The 24,048-nt window shown below is 40.7% G+C and overlaps 2 protein-coding genes across 4 annotated transcripts in view; one reads left to right on the top strand and one right to left on the bottom strand.

Moving 5' to 3' along the window:
• Nucleotides 1–13,680, top strand: part of usp24 (ubiquitin specific peptidase 24) — a 36,207-nt gene extending 22,527 nt beyond the window's left edge. The window contains exons 41-66 of one of the 2 annotated variants that reach the window (XM_086161835.1): nucleotides 250–394; nucleotides 490–609; nucleotides 697–822; nucleotides 1,427–1,525; nucleotides 1,627–1,709; nucleotides 1,786–1,927; nucleotides 2,021–2,140; nucleotides 2,399–2,613; nucleotides 3,679–3,803; nucleotides 4,190–4,331; nucleotides 5,096–5,192; nucleotides 5,290–5,385; nucleotides 5,799–5,902; nucleotides 5,995–6,108; nucleotides 8,035–8,242; nucleotides 8,348–8,437; nucleotides 8,598–8,700; nucleotides 8,809–8,927; nucleotides 9,135–9,248; nucleotides 9,327–9,392; nucleotides 9,488–9,554; nucleotides 9,645–9,723; nucleotides 10,139–10,214; nucleotides 10,351–10,437; nucleotides 10,583–10,693; nucleotides 11,048–13,680. In XM_086161835.1, the coding sequence (XP_086017961.1) occupies nucleotides 250–394; nucleotides 490–609; nucleotides 697–822; nucleotides 1,427–1,525; nucleotides 1,627–1,709; nucleotides 1,786–1,927; nucleotides 2,021–2,140; nucleotides 2,399–2,613; nucleotides 3,679–3,803; nucleotides 4,190–4,331; nucleotides 5,096–5,192; nucleotides 5,290–5,385; nucleotides 5,799–5,902; nucleotides 5,995–6,108; nucleotides 8,035–8,242; nucleotides 8,348–8,437; nucleotides 8,598–8,700; nucleotides 8,809–8,927; nucleotides 9,135–9,248; nucleotides 9,327–9,392; nucleotides 9,488–9,554; nucleotides 9,645–9,723; nucleotides 10,139–10,214; nucleotides 10,351–10,437; nucleotides 10,583–10,693; nucleotides 11,048–11,110 (2,911 nt within the window). In that variant the 3' untranslated portion in view covers nucleotides 11,111–13,680. Of the gene's footprint in view, nucleotides 1–249; nucleotides 395–489; nucleotides 610–696; nucleotides 823–1,426; nucleotides 1,526–1,626; nucleotides 1,710–1,785; nucleotides 1,928–2,020; nucleotides 2,141–2,398; nucleotides 2,614–3,678; nucleotides 3,804–4,189; nucleotides 4,332–5,041; nucleotides 5,193–5,289; nucleotides 5,386–5,798; nucleotides 5,903–5,994; nucleotides 6,109–8,034; nucleotides 8,243–8,347; nucleotides 8,438–8,597; nucleotides 8,701–8,808; nucleotides 8,928–9,134; nucleotides 9,249–9,326; nucleotides 9,393–9,487; nucleotides 9,555–9,644; nucleotides 9,724–10,138; nucleotides 10,215–10,350; nucleotides 10,438–10,582; nucleotides 10,694–11,047 lie in introns of both variants that reach the window. The other variant, XM_086161834.1, reaches the window with a different exon arrangement.
• Nucleotides 13,681–14,552: 872 nt separating this feature from the next.
• On the bottom strand, nucleotides 14,553–23,835 carry pcsk9 (proprotein convertase subtilisin/kexin type 9). Of its 2 annotated transcripts, none has more exons than XM_086161933.1 (12): nucleotides 23,556–23,835; nucleotides 23,133–23,324; nucleotides 19,431–19,563; nucleotides 19,208–19,341; nucleotides 18,917–19,058; nucleotides 17,868–18,064; nucleotides 17,596–17,779; nucleotides 16,879–17,040; nucleotides 16,636–16,784; nucleotides 16,392–16,557; nucleotides 15,244–15,404; nucleotides 14,553–15,144 (listed from the first exon to the last, which is right to left on the bottom strand). In XM_086161933.1, exons 1-12 carry the CDS (start codon nucleotides 23,709–23,711, stop codon nucleotides 14,950–14,952), a joined length of 1,971 nt encoding a protein of 656 aa, XP_086018059.1. In that variant the 5' UTR covers nucleotides 23,712–23,835; the 3' UTR covers nucleotides 14,553–14,949. The 2 variants fall into 2 exon arrangements, with proteins under 2 accessions (XP_086018059.1, XP_086018058.1); XM_086161932.1 differs by having other exon boundaries at nucleotides 14,799–15,144; nucleotides 16,867–17,040.
• Between the last annotated feature and the right edge of the window lie 213 nt (nucleotides 23,836–24,048).

The raw sequence follows: 24,048 nt of genomic DNA, 5'->3' as shown, positions 1-24,048 counted from the left end.
TATGGCTTTTATTCGCATCTATTGTTCGTTTTCAGGATGGTATTGATGTATTCTACTTTTTTCCATGGAAAAATTAGACAAAAAAATGTAATTCGGAAAACGTAATTTCTATATCTGGAGACTAGAAACGTAGCGGTAAAGAGTGCAATAGAGATGTTATGATCTGTCTCCCGCACTCCTTATTCAAATGCTGAGAAATTAAGATGGCATTAAACATTCTTTCTCTTTATTGTTTGTTTGTACGTTCAGATGCAGCACAGCCAGCAGCAGACTGGCAGCTTACGAGGTGCTGGTGATGCTGGCAGACAGCTCACTACCCAACCTTAAACTAATAACCAGAGAGTTACTGTCCATGCACCACCAGTCTGATCCATCACTCTGTAAAGAGTTCGATGTAAGATTCTAACATTTATCACAGTGTATTTTTTTTTGCATTATTTGCTTTTCTGGATGTTGAGTTGCACAACTACTTCTTTTTCCTCCCGTTAGTATCTGCCCCCAGTAGAAAGTCGGTCGGTCTCAGGCTTTGTAGGATTGAAGAATGGTGGAGCCACATGTTACATGAATGCTGTTTTCCAGCAGCTTTACATGCAGCCTGGCCTACCAGAGGTAGATGTTTTCCTCATCCTCTTTGCATAGTTTATTCCCCAGGAGTCTGTTATCACTGATTGTTTTTTTGTTTTAATTGGGTTTAAGGCTTTCTTGTCCATTGAAGATGAAACAGACCAGCCAGAGGAGAGTGTCTTCTACCAGGTTCAATCTTTATTTGGTCACCTGATGGAGAGCAAACTGCAGTACTACATACCTGAGAACTTCTGGAAGGTATTATTTCAGAAATAAGCACTGATTTGTGTCTTATTAGGTTTAAAAACATGTTTAACCCTTTGCAAAGAAATTCACAATGCATGTGTATAAACATGGCCTTTAAGATCTGCACAACGTAGTCACATACCCGTGTCCACATGCAGTGGTAACCGTTTTGAAAATCCTCTAACAACAGTGACAGCAAGCAGTAGTAAAGTGGTTCTTGCAAAAGGCATTTATCAACAATGACTCTATAGAAATAGATCTTACCTAATATCCTCATAGACCTATCCATTCTTCATTGTGATACAAGAGTAAATTTTATGCAATCTGCATATCGCTCATTAAATACATCCTTTATTCTCAACCATGTCACTGGTTTTAGCCATCTTGTGTTTCTAAAAAGAAAGTGACTCTGTAATGTCAAGTCGCTCTCCACCTTGGTAGTTAAGGGTAGGTCCTCAAATTAAACTCATCTAGCCAAGATAATTGGCTTGGATTGGCCAGATACTAAGGAACACATCCGATAATACACCAGATGGAGGGGAGACAGATAGATAAGCAAATATAAAGAAAACTTGCAGAACGGATCTTTTAATTTCATGCATATTGATGACCTCAGATCTTCAAAATGTGGAACAAGGAGCTGTATGTTCGAGAACAACAAGATGCTTATGAATTTTTCACCAGTCTGGTGGACCAGCTTGATGAACATCTCAAGGTAAATCAAATGCGATTTCAAGAAAAACAAACCATGCACAATATGAAAACTACCTGTGTACACAGTACTATACAATTATTAATGAATCTTTACTTTGCCAGAAAATGGGGCGAGAGCAAATATTCAAGAACACTTTTCAAGGAATATTCTCCGACCAGAAGATTTGTAAAGACTGCCCTCATCGGTGAGTCCAAAAGAATATTATTTATGTTGTCATGTAAAGATCCTTCAAAAATAACATCTGACCTTGTATTATTTAGGTATGAGCGAGAAGAAACCTTCATGGCCCTGAACCTTGGTGTGACATCATGTCAAAGTTTAGAGATCTCATTAGACCAGTTCGTGAGAGGAGAGGTGTTAGAAGGGAGCAACGCCTATTACTGTGATAAATGCAAGGAAAAGGTCTGTTATTTTGACTTTTGCATTTCATGTTTTTCTTTCAATACAATAATATTATTTGTACTAAAAGCTGTTTTTTTTTGTTTGTTTTTGCAGAGGACCACAGTAAAGAGGACATGTATAAAATCCCTCCCCAGTGTTCTTTGTATCCATCTCATGCGCTTTGGTTTCGACTGGGAAAGTGGACGCTCCATTAAATACGATGAACAGATCAGAGTATGGCGCTTCCCTAATCCAAGAATCATATACTGTGCTTCTATTTATGGGTACCTTAGTGATACAGTGCCTAGCTTTAGCTTCAATCTTGAGAACTCAAATCCTAGATTGTCTTGTCACTTCAATGTTGTGAAGCTTTTAGAAGGAATGTTTAAAGCCATTTATCCCAATCAAAAGCTATCTAATGCTTCTCTAACCAAGTGAAAGAAAATCCTTCAGTTTAATATTCTAACTGATGCTGATGTGCTTGTTGCACAGTTCCCCTGGGTGTTAAACATGGAGCCTTACACCGTCGCTGGAATGGCTCGACAAGACTGCAGTGGAGAGGGAGGCGAAGGGCGAAGCGACGGGATGCCGGGAGGGTCCCCAAGGAAAAAAGTTACAATCTCTGAAAACTATGAACTAGTGGGTGTAGTTGTCCATAGTGGACAGGCACATGCAGGACACTACTACTCCTTTATAAAAGATCGACGGTAAGAGGCACTCTATCATGCAGCAGTCATTGTAACTGGATCTAACTTTACCTTACTATATTTTTATATAAGTCAACATATTTGCAGGGCTAAGGATATTCACAAATTAGGATCTTAAATGTTCTCTGTGTGAGTGCTCCAACTCATCACTCAAGAGGCTCTTAACCAGTGACTACAGTAGTGGAGCGCTATACTATAGATTTCTAGCAAGACTTTATAAGAAATCCTTTAGGGAAATGGAATTTTGTGTTCTCAGAGATTATTTATTTATTTATTTATTTCCTTTTTTTCAGGCTCATGACAGATTTTAGATTTAAACAGAATGGAGAAAAAAGGCCTTGATCATGACTGAAATGCTTTGTAGCAATCTTTCCACAGTCTTAAAAGTGCCACTATGGGTTACTATTTTTTTCCTCAGAAGTTTAATTCCTAAAACTAATTGCTTGAATCTAGCCTTTAAATATTTTGCTGAATTTTTCTCACATTGCAATGTCACTTTGCGGTTGACCTTACAGGATTGTGTGGTTACATAATACGGGACAGGAGGGGGTATTACAGAACTATCAACAAATCAGTTTGTGTCATCAAATTCAGCCCACTATCAGTTTCAATTCCTGATACATTATTTACTAAAGCTTTACAGAGTAATATATTGATTGAAAAAATTGTAACATGTTTATGCATTTTTTTTGTTTGTTTTTGTGTCCAGTTATTTTCGTCCAAACAGTTGTCATTGATGAGACACCTCCTTTGTATATGTCAGTAACTTTCACTTGAGGATCATCTGATCAGGACAGAATTTGTTTCAAGGGCTCAAGGTCTTTGTGACCTAACAAATAATAAACAATTTCAATAACAACTGAAAAAGTCTGCATAAATAAAATATGATGAATTGCTTTCTCCTTTTCAAAAAGTCAAAATCTGACATCTTTGGTTTCTTTTCATTCAAAATTTTAAAACTACTTCTGGGTAGATTGTAATGTTTTCTTGTATTCTATTTCGAAGACATGGTTTATGCTTTTCTATCCTAATTACATTGTTTGCTCTCTCCTTACCTGTTTTTAGTGGTAGTTCCCGTGGACGCTGGTACAAATTTAACGACAATGTGGTGGAGGAGTTTGATATGAATGACGAAACTCTGGAGTACGAGTGCTTTGGAGGAGAGTACCGCCCCAAGGTCTATGACCAGTGTAAGTAAAAGCAGAAACTGCAGTCTATGTACACTGAAACTGAATTAAAGTGTGTATTAAAAACAAGTTTGTAAGACATGCCCATCACTAGTGCATATGGTTCACCAAAATGTTCCTAGAATGAAAAAAAAAAGAGAAAATTACATCAAGTTTCAAATGAAATCTGAAAGTATATTTTCTCCTTTTTTTCCACTTTACATCATTTATTATTATTTTAATATTGGAAACAATGTTTTCTGATAGTAATCTTAAACTCACACTTAACCCTCTAATGCCACCCTTCTGGCACAAAATATCTGCAGAAATTTATTTTCCGGTAATCTATTCAAGTGAAGAAACAATGCTGAAGAGTTGCCCCGTGTGTGTTTTTGTATTTTATCGTGTAGCCAATCCATACCCTGATGTGCGGAGGAGATACTGGAACGCCTACATGTTGTTTTATCAGAAGATCAGTGAGCAAAACTCACCTGTCCTGCCCAAAAAAAGCAGAGTGAGCATCATGAGGCAGGAAGCTGAAGACTTAACATTGTGAGTAAATGGTTTTTATCTTGAACGTTTGAATTTAGGTCATGATCATTTGCATCATCTATCACTTTGACACCGATCCGCACGATCAACAGTCAATTCCAAGCCATCTGGACACTTCACAGTGTCGCTCACCCTCAGTCTCTTTCTCTCTAAATAAATTAATATCTAAATAAACGATTGTTTATTTTATGCATGAATAGTCTGATTTTGTTAAATATCTATTTAAGAATGTGTAGTGAAAGATATCATTTATTTATATAATTTTACTGTCAGCATTCCAAACTTTGCCTTCAGATCTGTTTTGTAAATTTAGGTCTCCTTTTTTGTAAAAACTCCAAATTGTTTTGTTTTTTTTCATGTTAAATACACCTCATTGCTCACTGGAAAGTTTCCTTTAAAATTAAAGTTAGCGAGAAATTTGTCTTGGAATTAGCAAGAAATTACCAGAAAAAGTGGGTAGAAATAATTAAGTAAAAGACATATCATTTAAATTTCTAGTTATTAAAGTTTTACATATTAAAATCAGATGACTGACACAAATCACTCAGTGTATTATTGTATTGTGTTTCTGACTCTCGAATTAAACATTTACCATGGTAATTATTATTATGAAAAGAAGCCTAAACAGCATTAATGTAAGATTAGATCAGCTCAGGTCAACTTAATTAGTGCAACCCCTTTTACACAGCTGTGTTGTAAATATTTTCCAGATCTGCCCCGTCTTCCCCCGATGTTTCACCACAGTCCTCTCCCCGCCCCCCCAGAGCCAACAACGACCGGCTAACTCTCCTCACCCGCCTCGTCCGCAAGGGAGAGAAAAAGGGCCTTTTTGTGGAGAAGATGCCCGCCAGCATCTATCAGGTAAACTAACATTGAGCTGCTGATTCCTGTAAGAGCACTTGAAAAAAGACAGGAATCATCCGGGAGCTCCTAACCTTTTGAATTCTCTTTCATCTAGATGGTGAGGGATGAGAATCTCAAGTTCATGAGAAACAGAGATGTCTACAATAGCGACTACTTCAACTTCACCCTCTCTCTGGCTTCAGTCAATGCAGTATGTCTCTTCGGTGTTCATGTGCTTCTCTGAGTCATGAGGCTCAGAGAAGCACTTTTATCCATGCTCTTTTATCCATGCTTACTGTTTTAAATACAATGCATTCACAATAGAATAATTTTTACTTTGCTATTATGTTATATATTAAGTCAAAGGTCAGTGTGAAATGAATTCTTCCCAACAGTCCATTTAGAGCTTTGTGTTACTCATTATTTGTTCTATTTTCTAAATCCTTTAGTTCTTTTCCCCCTTCCATCATACAAATTCTTTCGTCCAACTGCTTCAATTTTCCCTGTTCCAGCAGTTTTGCTAAACCACCTGAAATGCCATAACATCATAGCTATACTAAATGAATAATTAATCCGTTTGAGTCCCCTTCATGAGGTGCTTTCATATTTCAATGTGTTATACAGACCAAATTAAAACATCCAGATTACCAGGCCATGGCCAAAGAGAGTCTGCAGCTGGCAGTTCACTTTCTCTTCCACACCTACCTGCACACCAAAAAGAAACTCAGGTGAGTACAGTCATATCACAGTTGCTCCTTTTTCCATGTGTATCCAGACTTTCTGTCCAACACAGACATGCTGTTATGTGCATGTCCCACAGGGTGGACACTGAGGAGTGGATGGCCACAGTGGAGGTGCTACTGTCTAAGAGCAGCGAGGCCTGTCAGTGGATGGTCCAGTACCTAGTCGGGCAGGAGGGGAGAGAAATCTCAAGGTTGGTAAATCCTGTCAAGCGGCTAAACCTCCTTGGTTGTCAACCTCCTTGGGCAAGATACTGAACCCCAAGTTGCTCCTGATGGCTTGATTAGCATCTTTCATGGCAGCTCATCAGTGTAAGAAAGTACATGAATAGGTAAATGACACCTAGTGTATAACACATACCTAAAAGGTGTCAAAGCACTGGTTGAGTGGAGACCAGCGCTAACTTCCAGCGCTGTCTCGGGCGGCTACCTGCCAGAGTTTCTCTTCACCTTAGTGTCTCTTTTTCCTAAATTCTCTACGTCTATCTTTCTATTACTTCTTCTTGCTTTCTTCCCTCAGCCGCAGGGAATCTTCAATCTTTGCAGTTACTGCTAACAGTTAAGACGATTCATATTTCATTATATTTCTTATTCTTCCTCCTTTCTACTATCATCTATTACTGTTATGTTTTTTACTTGAAACTCTGGCACAACAATTTCCTTTGGGATTAATAAAGTTGTTCTCATCTCTCTCATTTCAGTCATCAGATAAATCTGTATTGGTAAACACTATATTAGATGCTTAAAAGCTGTGACCAAACAACAGCTACTTAGAACAGTATAAAAACAAAGGGTGTGTTACCTTTTGATAAATAGTTTGTGATTTAAATTAGGTTTACTTTTACTTAAAAGCTGTCGAGCCACATCTGCAACCTCAAGGCCTGTATAAATCTATATCATTATGAAAAAAAGGCTTTCAAAAACTGAATCTGTTTTTGAACGCCTTTTCAGTCCACCTGCTGCAGGAAAGCTTTTGCCTGTTTGCAAGAAAGCGGCGTCTGAGCTACATCAATTTTCCCCCACAGATTTAACTTTGTAACAAAAAGGAGAGCAATCAATTCAGCTCCTTGCAGTTCCAGGAGCATCAAGCACAGTGTGCTATATCTTTAAAGGCGTGCTGTTTTTTCTCACTGAATCTTGGCGGAGATTTGATCGCTGCAGCATTTTGTAGCTGTCCCAGTGTCACGCAGTACTGCATTATTAGCTGCTGCCAGTGTTACATTCTAATCGTAGTCAATGCCTATTCAACTCTTGTCAAATATTTCCTCCATTGGAACGTTGCTACAACCACTTCCTAGCTGCCTACTAAAGCTGTCAAGCGCTCCTTTTTCCCCAATGAAATTCTATATTTGCACAAACACACTCTGTCTGGATGCCCTGTGAGCTGTTAAATGTCATCACAATTGTTCCGGCATGGTGGTGGGCCGGCAGCAGCCCACGCTGGAATGTAAATTGTAAGACTCAAGACAAAAATGTGTTTTTAAGAATGGTGTTGCCCTACAACACTTTGTCTGTAGGCGTGGGATGATCCAACACTATTACACTGCTGGTTCTTAAACATAGGATGCTTTTTCTTTCTCTCACACACACATGTCGAGGTTTATCAAGTTTAATTTACGATATTTTATCAAACATAAATACGAAGCAATGTGATAGTCCAGAATCTATCTTCTTTTCCTTTTGGCTGCTCCCTTCAGAGATCGCTCTATTTATTCTCTGTACCCTCTTCCGTAACGCCAAGTAACCTCATGTCCACTTTCACTACATCCAATAATCTTCTCTTTGGTCTTCCTTTAGGCCTCCTGCCTGGCAGTTCCAGCCTCAACATCCTTCTACCAATATATTCACTATCCCTCCTCTCTACATGACAGAGCCATCTCAGTCTGGCCACTCTTACCTTATCTCCAGCTAATCTAATGTGCTATCCCACTTATGAACTCATCCCTGATCCTATCCCTCTTTGTCACTCCCAAAGAGAACCTCAATGTCTATTCTGATACCTCAAGCTCTGGTTCCTGTCTTTCAGGATTCATTATACACTATTATTAGAACACCTAACATTAAAACAAAAACCCCATAGCTACATTTTTTACATCACATATTCTCTGTCTCCTGATCAGGGTGTGTCTATTGGAGTGCTGTGTCAGGGAGGTGAGAGTGGTGGTCGCATCCATCCTTGAGAAGACACTCGAAAGCGCTCTTCACTTTGGCGATCCAGGACTGGATGCACTGACCGATGCCCTGCTCTCCTTATTGGACAAAGATGTTGCTGAGAATGTGAAGAATTGTGCACAGTACTTTAGTCTCTTCAGTAACTTTGCTCAGAGGGTAAGAAAGGAGAAGACCCACAAAAACATTGATATGTTTCTGTTTGTAGTTTTCTATGACGTACAAATAAATTAGATCTAAAATATCCTGTTCTTTGTCTCTCAGGGCCATGGTCCATGTCAGTTGCTGTTAAAACATTCAGCCTATCGAAGGATGCTCATCTTCCTTTTGGGAGCCAACAGGCAAAACAACCAGGTAGAACTGTGTTTGCTGTACTATGGCTTGGTTCAAAACATGGTTCTACTCACTTTCCTTTTCCTCCTTGTTTCTCCCTGAGAAAGAAAAGACCATCATTTTCAGTTGCTAGACGTGTAGGTTAAATGGAGTCAGTGTTGTTCTCTGTATGTCTTCGTAGAACCGACGCTGGAGTCCAGCCCAGGCTCGTGAGTTTCTCCACCTCCACAGCACCCTTGCCCTTATCACTCTCCACTCTGACCTCAGCTCCCAGCGGACACACGGTGAGACCCTCACTCTTGGCTCTCCCTCTCACGCACCCCACGATACAAATAGTTTCTACCATCTATCCCTCATTTTGACTCTTGTATTCTCACCCCTGTGTGGCACAGCCCCAGAAGGGTTCAAGCTGCATGTGAGTAGCGTTCCACCTTCCACCCAGCTCCTCCACCTCCACTCAGACATCCTGGCCTCAGTCTTCACTCCAGAGGGACATCCTTACCTTCTTGAGGTGGCGTCATCATGAACTATTTTTATGGCTTTTATTTTCATGGAAATGAAGAATCCCCCTTGCGATAAAGTGTTGTTGAAATAATGGAACTATCCCAATCGGATTTTAGACAGTTAGTAGTATTAACATAAAAAAGGCTCCCAACCAGTATGGTGATCATTGTCCTCTTTTCTGCTTTTTTTGTTTGTTTTTTTTGTGAATATCCAGGTAATGTTTGCCATGCGTGAGCTCTCGGGCCCCTTGTCTCTTCTAATAGAAATGGTGAACTACTGCTCATATTGTAACGAGCCCTTCTCCCTGGGAGTGCTGCAATTACTCAAGGTAACTTTCTGAAGATGACCTGCAGAACTAGTGAGTAAATCTTTATTCGAGGTTTTCTTAACACTTTGTCTCTTGCAGACCCAGCTGGAGACGGCACCGCCCCACGAACTCAAGAACATATTTGCAATGCTTCAGGAGTTACTAGTGAGTGATTATAGAATCAGTCAGTCATCTCAAGACTGTATCAGCTCTGCCGGGATCAAAATCATTTTTAATCAATTTCATTCATTTCACTTTAGGTAGTAGAAGATCCTTTGCAATCCCAGAGGCTCAAGTATGCATTTGAATCTGAGAAAGGCCTGTTGGGTAAGTTTGAATTTCATCTGAATATTACTGATATTGACTACATCCTGTATGTGTATGCTTTGAAAGGACTTAGTGAGTTTGTCCCAACAGCTTTGATGCACCAGAGCAACAATGTAGACAGCAGACGCTGCTACCAGTGTGTGAAGTTCCTGGTTACTTTGGCCCAGAAGTGAGTATATTGCAGAGTCAGACATCAGGGCTTCAAAGATATCTTTATTCTCCTAGTAATTCTCTTGGTAAAACAGTTTGCATGATCTTTTGGCAAATAAGCCAAGCTAATTTGTTGTTAAGCTGCACCCACTTGGTTGCTACATCCCTGACATTTAACCATCGGTATCTGATTCTGTGGCATTTTCAAGTAGACAGAAGATGTTTTCCAAAGCTTTCATTATTAAAATATATGAGGGAAATAAAGCTCAATGTGGCCTCCTCTTCTTCTTCTTCTTCTTCTTCTTCTCTAATAATGTGAAGGACAATCGTCTAGAATAACACTGACCTATAATCACTTAGTGTTTTACGCTTCTGGATGTTGTGAATAATGACTTGTAGCAATGGCTGAATTCTGAACCTGCTTTCCGCTTTAGGTGTGCTCCTGCCAAGGACTATTTCAAGGACTTGTCTGGTCACTGGAGCTGGGCTGTACAATGGCTGCAGAAAAAGGCACATTTCACTTAGGCCTTTAAATATTATTTGACCATTATCTGGTCTTTCCTGTTTTTCTAAATTGTGCTTTAATTTTTTTGATATCAGCTAATGTTGTCTGTTGAATGTTGGGTTTTGTTTCTTCTGCCTACAGATGACTGAACATTACTGGACTCCACAGAGCAATGTCTCTAATGAGACATCAACCAATAAAACTTTCCAGCGCACCATCTCCGCACAGGTACGTACACAAACACACACATGCACGCAAAGTATATACTGTATATACTACAGACAGATTTTCCCGGTAAGGATCCCATTTTTTCCCCACCACAGGTAGACCAATAAACTCACTTGTACTCCTGTCTGTCTTATACACATTGCAGGACACGCTTGCCTACGCCACTGCCTTGTTAAATGAGAAGGAGCAGTCTGGCAGCAGCAATGGCTCCGACGGCAGTCCCGGAAACGAAAACGCCGAACACAGCCTTCAACAGGTAGAACTTCATCCCAGCCCAGGAACTGTAAATGGCTTTTCACATGAGAGGCGGCAATCTAAGCAGGAAAGGATAAAATGGAGTTGCTTTTTTTCGTTTTTTTAAGCATTCTACAGATATTAGCAGCAGTGTCAGAGCCGTTTTGTTCGTTCTCTGAGACCGCCGTTCCTGGCAGACTCCCATCGCACGACACAGTTGTCAGACTTGTTCTGCAGCTGACATGAAAACTGCAGATAATTAGTCTGTTTTTCAGAAATGTTAATCCAGCTGGCATAACAGCTTTACGCTTGCCTCACCATTTGTTTCTGTTCTTCCAAATAATAAAGCAATCTCTGCACCTTTTCTCTCTGGCAGGGTTCCGAGTCTCCTATGATGCTCGGGGATTCAAAGAGCGATCTGGAAGATGTGGACCCCTAGCACCTGCACTTGGCAGGACCCCTCCAGGATAGAGGTGGTGGAAATCTGGGCAGCCAATGGAAAAGGCTGCACTTTGCCTCTGATTGGTCCGGACTGTTTGGACTTCACAACATGCCAATCAGAACACTTTCTCTCCTGGTCGCTAAGGCAGCGGAGAAGCTATGAATAAATCATAAATTACTTCCTTTCAGACCAGCCAAGGCAATGATGAAGATGCATTATCATTAAGGGCGGAAGAGTTGATTTACGGGGGACGTGCAAAACCTTCCACAATCATGGATGACTTCAGTTTATCCTTTTATTCATTCATTCACTCAGAATGACAGCGAGACGGAGGATAAGTTTGGGTTGTGTTTTAACAATTTTCAGCTCATATTTGCCAATGTATCTACATAGACATATTCATATTGTAAAGATTTATTCCATAGGTGTAATTTCTGATGTAAAATAATATTTTAAAGTCTCCTGTGCTCTTCTCCACAGCCATGCAATTTTAAGAGGTCACACTAGCTGCTCTGGAGGAACTCTGCTTGTAGATGCATGTACACTTGTACAGAAACACCTCCACACATGAGCACTTGGGAGGGGTGGGATTCAGTATGCACTTTATCGTCCAGCCCAGTCTATTGTGACGTACAGCAGGATGGCTCAGTTCCTCTAGAGCCTCCTCGCACTTGTGTCCTCTTTTCTCTTTTGCTTTTAACACTATTTTCAGTGCCACTTCGACAGACACATGGAAGTCCTTAGAGCGAGCCACTCAGCTTGTGATATAACCTTTGACCCCCGGTTACTGCGCTATAGCCATGGGGGCACAGTACAATAGCTGTGTCCCGGACACGGGGCGGATCACGGCCCTCAGCAGATCAAAAAGAAGCAGTGCCACAGTCAGCACTTTCTCTGCTGCCATGCGCTGACAGGCAGCATCGTGCTGGATTTTACTTTTCTCATTGCTGTGTTTTATTTTCCTTGCCACCCTCTTTGACTCTGGATGAATTTGATATTTGTAGAGGATGCTGAGGGACTCAAGCCTTATGCAAGAAAAGCTGAACTCGAGGCGCATTGATGGATCACAGTGGGCCATCGATGCCTACTGAGAGGGAGCTCAGGAGCATGTTTTACTTTTAGGTGCCAAGGTTAGACACAAACACACTACAACAAATATTTGTGTGTGTCATTGCATCCACTTTGCTTACAAACACACAAGAACAGGTCCTCACCTCACTGTTACCTCTGCTTCATCAGGTTTGATATTGTTTTTATTATGTTTTTTTTTTTTTCTTCTTTTGCTTCTGTCTACCTTTGGAAACGCACAGAGGAGCAAACCCAAATGTAGCCTGAGTCTTCAGTCGAGAAATAGCACCCAGGTGAATACCATCCCAGCCCAGTCATCAGGACTTGAAGTGCCTTACCCTCGCATTCCCCCCCATCCCACCTCTGACGCTGTATTGTCCCGTCCACGAGGTGGTGTGACATCTTCGTTCCACCTGTCCTGACTGTGGCACAAACAAGTGCATCGGGGCTGCTTCCTCCCTGTCAGATCCAAACTAATGCAGGGAAATTTCCTCTGTGTGTTGTGAAAAATGGACTGAAGGATTGTAACTGCTGGTTGTTAATTCTCCGTATGTGGGTTAGTGTTTGAGGGGGGAGGGGGGGTTTACCCAAGAGTTGGCGATAATACAGGATTTTGGTGTTGGTCTCATGCTGCTTCTTTTCACTCTGTACTCACGCAGAGACATTTTGTAGATACCGATTTATGCCAGATAGATTTAGGAAGCCACATTTACAATCAGTTGTTCTGAACACATGAGCCTCAACTAGCTTTCCAGATTAGCTCTCAGCTTTAACAGGTCAATGTTTACAGTGTGAGGACCTACAAAGCAATCATGCAAAATGGTTTTACATTTGGAGTTGTCGTGTGATCACTCCACTGAGGCTTCTCTGCATCCTAGCTGTAGCCTCTGAGCCCAAGGAAAGGTTCCCACATCCCCTTCCCTCCCCCTCCATTTCACTCCATGTGAGTGTCATGTTGTGCTCTGACATGTTTGCATGTGTTGCAGTAAGTGGTGGTGAAGTTTGTCTTTTGTGTGTGATGGAGGAAAAAAAAGCACCCCCTAAACCCCTCGCCAAATGTTGTTTGCTGTGTAATTTGGTCATTAGCACTTGCTGTCACAAAGACACACAACTTCTATATGGCTGGTTGAATATTATCTGAGGGAGCTGCATGCAGTCTGTGCCAAGTGATTCATGGCCGTGGCAACATGCGTTGCACTCATCCAAGAGTCTCCTGGTTCAGCCCATCTGCTACAACAACATGCCTATTTGAAAAAAAAAAAAAAAAGAAAGGAAACAATCTTAAAAACAATCATTAGTTTTAATCCTGGGATAGAGGGAGGGACGGGGAAGTGCGTGGGTCAGTATTGGCATATTTGCGGGTTTTTACTGTCATTCAATTTTGAAATTTCACTTCTACCATCGCAGGATTCTGTAATGCATGTTAAAACTCACTTTTAATTTGTACATCAGAGTTTGATTAAGGGGAAATTTGATATAAAATAAACTGGAATGCACAACCTTTTGTATTTTTTTTAATGTGTGCTTGCTGTGTGTATATATATATATATATATGTTTGTGTGTGTATAGCTCTATGCCAGGTAAGAGATGAAAACTGCATTAATTTGATGCACCTTTATTTTCATCTGTACCGTCTTTTCATTCATTTGCCATTTTTTATAGGTATCGTTGCCATCTCAGTTAAGTGCTCTGTCATAGTCAAGTAACAATTCATTTTAATACACATATTCACACATTTTACTGTAGCATTAAACTATTCCCATCACATAGGGTGTTTCTAATATCTTGGCTCATCTACAAGAATGACCAGGGTAGAAACATCACCAATTGAAAGAGCCGCTTGCATTTAGTGCATTCAGTTGTATTAATTGATCAAATTAATGTGGCTGTGTTTCAGGATTTAGGATCTCATCATCTTGTATTTTCCCCACTGACAATGGATAAGAATGAAAGTAGGAATACTGGAAGGTCAATCTGATTGATTAGTTCTTCATGCCAAAAAATGACAATAATCAGACAGTAAGTAGTTCATTGAAAAAACATCTAGCAAAAAGATTTTGGACTGAGACACAAGTAGCAACACCTTTAATTAGGGCTTTATTTTCCATATTGAATTTACTGCAGCTTCAGAGCCATACGAGCCATTGTATGTTGCTGTTCAGTGCTCAGGATGAGCTAGTTTGTTTTTCAAGCATTAAGTGAAATAAAAGCTCCTCCTTTTAGACTTTGGTTCATGTAGAACCTTAAGAGACAGCAAAACAAACCACTTAGCTCATTAGTCAGGTTGATTACTGCCTGCTGCCCTACTGAGACACACTTGTACGCCAGCCACTACCATGGCCTGTAGGCTCACAAAAAAACTTTCATCAGATGGCCGTCACAGAATTTATTTTATTTGTAGTTTTTGATGTCAAGCAGTCGCTTTCTGGAAAATAAATAGCACACTAATGTCAATTTTAGTTTGATAAGTATAGACTGTGCTAAGTCAGTTCTTTCAGCATCAATAACCCTAAATCACAGTGGTGTTTTTTTTCAAATGTTTACAACCCTTGAAACAAACGAATATATTGTTGATATGGTGAATATATTGACTTTATATGGGGTCAAGTACTACTACAAGATGATTTTAAAATATAATTTTTAACTGGATTCTTTACTATCTCTACAATTGATCAAGCATGAAAAACAGGTTTCGATGTCAATGAGATGATAATGTGCTTTTCCAGAAATAATTTAAGTGTTATACTTCAAGTGTTGAGAGACAGTATCAAGCAGGGGTCGTCAGAGACTGTTTTGATGGTCTGACGCGACAGCACACAGCCATACCACTCACCACATCCGGTCCTGTGACCCTATGAACATGGCAATGGTTGCCAATAGCAACTGGCCTCAAGATAGCGGAGCCCTGAGGGATAGCGCTACAATCAGTGAGGGTCCAGTTAACAGGACAGAAAATTTCAACCTGCAAAAGACAAGGGGTTATATTTACAAGACAAGAGTAAAGGATGTGATGTAAAAAAAAAAAACTATATACATATGTGGTAATGCAAAAACAATTGACCTGCTCTTTGTCAGCTCTATGAAGGGATTTGCATTCCAGAGACGGAACTTGGCAGCAAACCGCATCTGATGTCACCCCTTCTCTCACCACACAACGCTTCCTGCCGCCATGATGTGGATCTGAGTCGAACAATTTCTCAGCAGTGGATCTTGATGTACAGCCTGACAAGAAAAGAGCTGCTTGTTGACCAGTGCAGGGAAACGCACGTTCATCCACAAGTTTAGGGCTCAATCAGATGAATCAGATAAAAACACTGACTGTGATTTGCAAGGAAAGCTTAATGTATAAACAAATGTAAATACATGGATAGGTTTCACCAGATATCCCACTTTACTTGGGACACTACAAACATTTTATTCCTATTCCTTGAAATGCATGTTAACTATTCAACATCTTTGCTGCTTTCACGGCATCCAACAGAGGAAACTGGAGATTGTGGTAGGTATACATTTGTGAATTCGTCCTAAGCAACACTCTACGATCTCCCTCGAAACGGGGCTCAGATGAGACGTGCCATATTTGGGATGTATTCTTATTGTAGACAGATAATTTGACAGCAATTAAGGTAAAGTAAGCTGAAAATAAGTAATGCTGAATACATTATGAAATCGAGCATGGGATTAGTTTTGACATGATGAAAGCAAAGCTCAGTATTTGGGTAGGGAGCTTGCAAATTGAGGGAGCTTGGAGTGCTTTTTCCTCTCATCCTCATCAACACTGTTGATGGATGAATAAACAATAGCTGACCAAGAAATTCAACAACAACATATAAACTTATTTTGTGTGCAGATACTTATCTTCAACGTCTTATTTTTTTAAAAATCTCCTTTTCATCCCAGTCATCCCAAACATTCAGAATAAAGGTTCTTGATGCTTTAAAACTCACAGTCAGCCCAAATTGCATGCTATATGTACTGTACCTAATAATGCAAATCCAAATTTGTTTAAATAAATATTCAACTTTTATCAAAACTATGACCATGATAAGCTTTGTCTTATTACTGTTAGATTTTGTCAAATTTCTTAAAAGCATTTCAACTCAGCTAAAAATTGAAAATCAATCAATAAATTTAACATCCTTTCATAAGTTTTGAATATGTTAAGAAGCATTTATCATAAACAAAGTATAAAAGGAGTGTTTGATGTACCAGATAATTGGTGCTGCTGGCTGGTACACTCTGCATCTCGCCCAGACTGGGGACTGGGATGAACCTTGCACTGCAGACCTGCCATCACACAGCAGCGGGCCACGGCATACACTCCTCTATCCCCTGCACCCTTATATGCAACACACTCCATCTGCCCACCGTCCACCTTTTGATGAAGAAAGTGTGTTACTTATGCATTGTATTTGTAAAAATTATATTAAAAGCATAGAGAGAAGCCACTCACGGTAACGGTTTCTCCTCTGCCCACGTGATCAGGAGCAAAGCTGCTGCATCCCATCATCTCTTCGGACGCACGACAGCGACAGGTTGCCTTGTCTATGTTTGAACCCCCTAATCTCTCTGACCACACTGAACGACACAGGAGCTCTGCAGCTGCAAACATATACAAAATGCTAACAACTTACATGCATGTCTATGTGTCTTGTGTGTGTATGTGTGCAGGTAAATCACTAACTTGCTACTTTACTGATTGAAGGCATAGCTGCCACCAGGTTTGGAGTCGTAAGACGATGTGTTTCAGACAGAGAGAGTAGGTTGATTGTATTGCTGGTTGAATAGTGCAGCAACAAATGCAGAACCTGGAGGGGTGAAGTGTTCTGATTGGATGACAGGATCACTGCCGCTAGACCTGCAGATTTGCACACCAAAACATAAACCAGTTAGGCTGCCGCAACACACAGGTTTTGATTTTTAAGTGTTTTTTTTTTCAATATTTATTTTGTGCTTGTATTTGTGTGTGTGTGTGTGTGTGTGTTTGTTTGCTTAGAAGTTTATTAGGACAGTGTACAATTACATTAAGCACAGAGGCAGAGATGTTTGTACCAGATTGTAGCTCATAGCTAATTTCCATCTGTGGTCCTGGACAATACAAATATAAAACTGTACAAAATAGACAATATATATAAAATATACAGATAGGCAATAAAATAACTATACAATATATAAACAGGCAATAAAATATGTATTTTGCAAGTTGAAAGTGCTATCGTTGTGATATTATTACTTTGGTCATCAGGGGGCTATCAGATGTTACCCAGAAGGGTACCATCTGATGGCAAAATACCCTTCTGGCATTGTTAGTGTGAGCGTGTGTGTGTGTGTGTGTGTGTGTGTGTGTGTGTGTGTGTGTGTGTGTGTGTGTGTGTCTGTCTGTCTGTCTGCCTGTGTGAGAGTTGGTGCATACCTGCTACATGTGCAGCCGCCTGCGAGGTCCCACTCCTGGAGGTAAAACAGGTGTTGCAGTCACTGCTGGCACTCACGATATCATCACCGGATGCAAAAAGATCAACACATCGGCCAAAGTTGGTGCCACCTGCTGCCTGGGACATGAGCTGGTCAGATAAATTCACCGCCCCTACTGTGATGACCTGCAATGAGACAACTTGGACTGAATGTGTGTGTGTGTTTGTGTGTGTATGGAATGCAAAGAGCCATCAGTATGTAAGGGTTCGACACCTCAGGCTCTGAAGCAGGTGAGTAGAGGCAGGCATCGTCCCTGTAGTTCCCGGCCGCAGCGACCACCACTGCACCCTGTGCCACCATGTCCCGACACGCCGTGTTTAAAGACTGGCTGAAGGCACCGATGAAAGGCAGCAAGACGATGACTGCATCTGCCGGCCGGCTTTTTAAAAACGCACGGATATACTCCAATCCTGATTCAGAAAAGACACAAGTCTAATCGATATTCATGATGCATTCAAGTTGCTCAATAATCATTCATATGTCTGTGGAGGTTCATCCAGGTCATGGTGAATTCTTCTTCAGTTCTGAAGAAAATCACGTCCAGTTGACACAACAGAAAGATTTTGTCAAGTATTCATTCATATATTATCTATACCGCTCGTCTCGTACATAGCTGTCATTGGCACAGATGTAGGGTTCACCCTGGACAAGTTGTCAGTCAATCAAATGGCCATATAAAGTTGCCAAATATTGCAAATATGTCCCGCCATGCTTTAGGGTTTTTTTTATATTGGGTGTAATTCTTCATGCCTATACAACAGAGCTGAAAGGTTTTCTTCAGTTGTTCAAAGCGCAAAAACATTCATTTAATTTGTCTCTTCTGTGTATGTAAAAGCTGCTACTCATGACAGCCCACAGAATGTTCTGACCACAATTATGAAACAGTTATTTTTCTCAACATAAAGCTGTTCATTTTCAAGTCTGTGGACTGACAAATGAATTTCTGTTGTTTTTAGCAAATGTATCATGTAACCCCCTTATTGGTACCACAAGAAGAGTATAATTGTACCCAATCATATTTCTTTAGAAAGAAAAAAAAAAACAGCAGACGTCTGCACTGTTATTTTTCCCCATAATAAGTCAGTCACACGAAAACAGATAGATAGAGCACATCCAGCACATAGAAATATTGTTTTTGGTTTTAACAATCCTTCAGCGTTGACTGGTCATTGGTTTTGGTGCCTTTATGTCATGTTATGCCTTTATGGTGCCTATACTGACACTATGTACAGCTATTGTCAGTAGTCAGAGCTGAGTCCCACCTGCCAGAGCTCCAGACACGGTCCCCCTCCCTTGACAATTTAGCACACGGACCAGGTTCACGCCTGCACCTCGAGCAATGCCAGAGTCCGAGCCGCTCACCACCCCGGCCACGTGCGTGCCATGACCGTCACACAGACTGGCCTGCGGGAAGGACAGATTCGACAGAGCTTACAACTCAGTTCGCTCTGTTTCGTGATCGACGTCCAGTTCAAGTAAGATGAAGGTGAGGACACTCTGTTATTAGTCGCATTTAAATTGTAAGTTTTCTCAAAGTTTGGGAAGTTTGTAACCTGTCTGTGTGCTCTGGTTCCATCTTCTTCAGGGACGCTGTTAAAGTCTGTGACGAAAACTCGTCCATCAACCTCTCTGTGGGAAGTCTGAACGCTGCCATCCATCAAATACACCACTGCCATCCCTCCGTCATCTGCACAGTGGAAAAAATATCAGTGTGCATGTGTGTGTGTGTGTGTGTGTGTGTGTGTGCGTGAAGCGGAGAGAGAGAGTCTGACTCACTGGGAGGCCTGTATGTTCCATTTTCAGAAGTGATCCCGTGAGGCCGCAGTAACTTCTGAAGGTTCCAGGGGGCGCTCTGGGCAAAGATGAATGAGTCCTCCTCGATGTAATGAACATGTGGGAGTTTCACTGCCTGAGAAAGATATCAAACATGTTTGCCCGCCTGATACAAAAGTAAGAACCTATCAATTATAAATGGGATGGTGTCCATCCAATTTGATCACGGTTGTTTGAAAATGTAATGTAAGTAGAATATACATGACACTGTTTTAAGGAGTCGTGATGAGTTAAACCTTTTTTTCTTTGTCCTACGTTAGATCTGATAATAGTCAATGACATTTGACATTCATATGTTATCGATATGTGTATCGAGAAACTCCTTCAACCAGCGATTCACATCAAAAATATACATTCAGTTATTTTCCTGCCTTAAACTGATATCAAGTGGTGAATTTAGTCCAAATATGGAGTAGCCACAAATGTAATGTAATGAAACAATTGAGCGAGTGTGAGCCCGACATCGGACAGCTATTACACAAAGACAGTATAAAAATGTAAAAGAAACAAGACAGAAGACAAAAATGAAATTAAAAAACGTGAAAGATATTTGCAGGTACGAGCCTACTGAGACAGCAAATGATCACATTAGGTGCTTTAAAACTGCACAGAGATAATCACTCAGAATATTCTGAGTGATTATCTGTATTATTCGTTTTCAAATTTAATATTTGTTATTTATTCAAAAGGAAAAATGACATGATTGGCAAGAGATTGGTTGTTATATCTGCTAAAAAGTAAAAGGGATAGTCACTGGTCCACCAGTGTCTTGAGAATTATCTTTCAAGAGGCAAGTGAGAAAACTGATCATTGTGAATACCGTAAATATATTTGTGATTATAACTTCATTAACTTAAATGACCAAGTTCAGAGGATGTAGAGTACATTTGAAAAAGTATTACAACACCAAGCAATAACTTTATGTACATTTTTGTGTGACATTGCGCACAAAAAGTCTATTTTGGAAGCAATAGAAAACTGCGTCTTTAGACATTTCACAATTGATATAAAATGTCCAAAAATAAATCTTAATCAGATGTCCTGCAACTTGTGTTTAGCATCAGTCGGGTCTAATTTAGCTTTTAAAAATCTTTGCAGCTTAGGCTTCAGATCATATAACAAGGCATTACACCCTTTATTACTGTGAAAGATTAAGTGTTGCCTTCAGACAGGAAAAGTACAATTTGGTGATTTAGTGATGCACTATGAAGCATCTGCTATGTAATTATTCTAATAAGTGGATATTTGAAAGGTCATTGACAGGCATGTCTTTTAGTTGGACACTGACAGGGACAAAACTACTGCAACAAAATAACACAGGAAGTCTCAATAAGGACTGATTTTTTTTTTTTTAATGCAGATCCGTTCTCAAAGGCATCATATACATTTGTGACGCTAAGACTCTTACACACTGACATTCCCTGAATGATAATGTCTCTACTTTTAGGTTCACTTATTGAGTTTAAAAACAAAATGGCTGCAAAAAAAAAAGTCTTAGTTACACAAAACAGCAGCAGCAGCAAACTGGAACAGAACCCTGGGAGATTGAGCTCCTGACTGCGTAACAACAATCGCTTCACAGAGCCAGAGGTCGGCACAGCAATACAGTGGATGACAGGATTTAAGAACTGTTTGCTTCCAAGGTCCATGTAAACTGTCTGAGCTCAACAGTTTGTGTGAATGCCTAAAGCTTATGTAAACACAGTTGCTACAAATTGCAACCTCCGTGGCATCCATTATAACCTCTGTGGAGTTTTGTTATTAAGCAGTGTATGTGTCACTCTCATGACGTCACCTAAAATTCTTCTCCAACTTCATGTTTATTTTAAGCGGCTTCTTTATCTCTTCCGTGCATACAGTGATGCACGGCTTTCCCTCTCCTGCACGAAACAGTTTGGGCCGGCTGATTTCAAATAAGCCTCTCATCCATTGTTATTGAAAGATCTTAACCCTAGAGCACTAACGTTAAAATAAGTACACCATTACTAACATTGGGTACATTTTACCCAATACAATATCCTGGATAAAATAAAGTTTTCATCAATTTATAGATGGCCCAATGGAATGAGGGAAACAAACATACAATTAATAACATCAGAGAGCAATCTGAAGCTACACAAGGATCCATAAAACTCAGACGATGGAAATCACATGACAAGAATTGTGTGGGTGAAAATCACCCGATGTTAGTGTTCTGGGGTAAAATATATAAAGTAAAATATATAGAACCAGTTGGTAAAGAAAGGGGTACTTGTGAGTCTCTAAAAGCATATTGAGCTGCGGGCCAGACACCCACTCTTAAAACCGTCCTATTTCAGAGAGCTGATACAGTAGTTAAGGTTAGGAAAGTCCCTAGTTATGCTACCATATGCTTCCTCTGCTGAGGGATATCCCATAATACACTTCTGTCATTCCTCCTATTCGTCCTATCCTGTTTGCACTTATGTCCCCTCATCAATGCATGATAGTAACCTCGTGGCTTCTTGGGAGTCCCTTGCAGGTGTCCGCTATTGTTATTTCTTTTATAATAATGTAACCATGTAGATTATGTGTTTGTTTTGATTTAGGGTTGTATGTTGGTGCTCTTGGAATTTGGTTTGTCGTTGTCGGCAGTTGCCTAAAGAGGTGGGGAGAAAGTAAGGGGTGTGATTGGTTCTACCTGCCCTTGTTTTGTGGGGACTTGTTTTGCTGACGCGCGGGTGAGAGGGCAGCTCGGGTCCGGTCAGACCCGTAAGTGAGTACGAAGTAAAGGCTCTCCTATCCTGCCGTAGCAGTATGCTTTTAATTAAAAAATTCTTTAGTTCTTTATTTTGTAACCCGAAACACCCATGGCCCTGGCACGCTACTGTTAAAAAGTTAGGGTTACAATAATAATAATTACAAATACGTCTTGCTCAACAACACTTTGACACACTAGGAGGAGCCGAGAATCGAACCAGGAGTGTTCGATTCCAAGGACGCTTGCGCCATGCCACCCTCATTTAATATTATGTCTATTAAAGTTATTGTAGCTTTTCAGTCAGGTAAAACACCTGGTTGACGGTAAAATGTCCGTTTAACAAGCAATAGCTGTCATTGGCCACAGCCACGCCGCACAAGGCTCCAATACCTCTTTTCCCGCCAATCCCGGTAAAACCCCCAGAATTCCTTGCACCCCAAAATCACACACAAGCATCAACAAAAATTCCAACATTCGTGACTCGCTACACTATTATTCTATCATTTCAACTATTAGCATGTAACAGTCACTGCCACAGTAAGTAGTAGGAAGAGATCGTCTCTATCACTTTCTTGCCTCCTATCTCTCTGTCCTCTCTCCGTTTTCCTCTTTTCACCCTGAGCAGTCGAGGCAGAAGGCTGCCGACATTCCATCCAAGATTTCTGCCTGGGAAAAGGCAATCATTTCTCCACCGCTGTCGCCAATCGCTGACTTGTGAGGTAATGTTGGGTTTCTGTGAGTCATTTTAAAGAGTTTGATCCAAGAGTTTGGTCCAAACCTGCTCTACATGTCAAGTGTCATGAGACAACAATATTTTTACTTGGCACTATATAAGATTTAATAGATTTTAAAACATTTTAATCTACTGTCAGAAATATGTGTTGTGTTTTTTTAAGCCTGTAAAACTGTAATAACTGAGGTATTACCACATCGAGCATGTCGCTGCTCATCTTCACCAGAAACCCCATGAGAGCACCGGAGAAGGTCCTCAGGATCTCCAAGATGCTGCCGCTTCTGGCTGCTTTGGCCTCCAGCCTCCGGATGGTCCTCCGCAAATGAGAGCCGTGCGTCCCTTGACGCAGAACGACGAGGTGGTGATCCGAGATGCGCCAGGATGCCTGGAGCGCACCGAGGAGATTTGATTGCTTCAATTCAAATATTTAAAATATCATAGTAGATATAGAAATCATAGACAACAATCTCTCAATATAACACGCTTTTCTAGAATTTTTCCCTTAAGTGAAACTCCTCCATGAGTGATGAGGGATTATTCTCCGGCCGGATTTTCCTTTTTCCCTATTTTTTAATTTTCGGAAATGATGCTTCGAGTCTTATTGCCTGGTTATTACCTTGTTACTCCTGAGGATCTCTGCAGCCGGTTTGACTCCGTCCTCCCGGATCCGATGTGGGATCACCCGGTCGTTTTCGGAGAAGTCTCGCGTACTTGCGGCCAAAGATGCGCACAGACACAGAGACCAGCCGATCCAGGCTGCGGTGCCGCGCATCCTTTCACGCACGTCTCTGGGTTCCTGTTCAGGTGAAAGTCAGATCAAGCAGAACACAAACAGATGATGGCTCTTTTTCTTATTTTGGTGTTTTGGTGTCTGCGGCTGCCGTGCGCCCTGCGTGTGATCCATTCAGATTTTGGGGGTGTATAATGTGTGTGTGTGTGTGTGTGTGTGTGTGTGTGTGTGTGTGTGTGTGTGTGCGTGGGGCGGGCGAACAATTGATTCTTGTGATCTGAGGCGGAGACTGTGACGTTTTCACGCCACCGCTTTTATATCGAATGATTGACTTCCATTTGAGAAAAAAAAATTAAAAATCGCACTTTTGAGAGCCACC

Source organism: Fistularia commersonii, chromosome 16, assembly GCF_037954325.1.
Source record: "Fistularia commersonii isolate RoL2024-O1a breed Wild chromosome 16, RoL_Fcom_v1.0, whole genome shotgun sequence".
Classification (NCBI taxonomy): Eukaryota; Metazoa; Chordata; class Actinopteri; order Syngnathiformes; family Fistulariidae; genus Fistularia; species Fistularia commersonii.
The sequence above is the reverse complement of the archived record's forward strand: the minus strand, read 5'-3'. Positions and strand labels throughout refer to the sequence as shown.

What these genes read in the sequence shown, in the direction of transcription:
- pcsk9 (XM_086161932.1), bottom strand. Translation starts at nt 23,711, where the DNA reads ATGCGCGGCACCGCAGCCTGGATCGGCTGGTCTCTGTGTCTGTGCGCA. An exon ending in GCAGAGGAGAAACCGTTACC is followed by an intron (nt 16,558 to 16,635) that starts GTGAGTGGCTTC and finishes CTTCATCAAAAG; the next exon opens with GTGGACGGTGGGCAGATGGA. An exon ending in CCAGCAGCACCAATTATCTG is followed by an intron (nt 15,405 to 16,391) that starts GTACATCAAACA and finishes TTTTCTTGTCAG; the next exon opens with GCTGTACATCAAGATCCACT.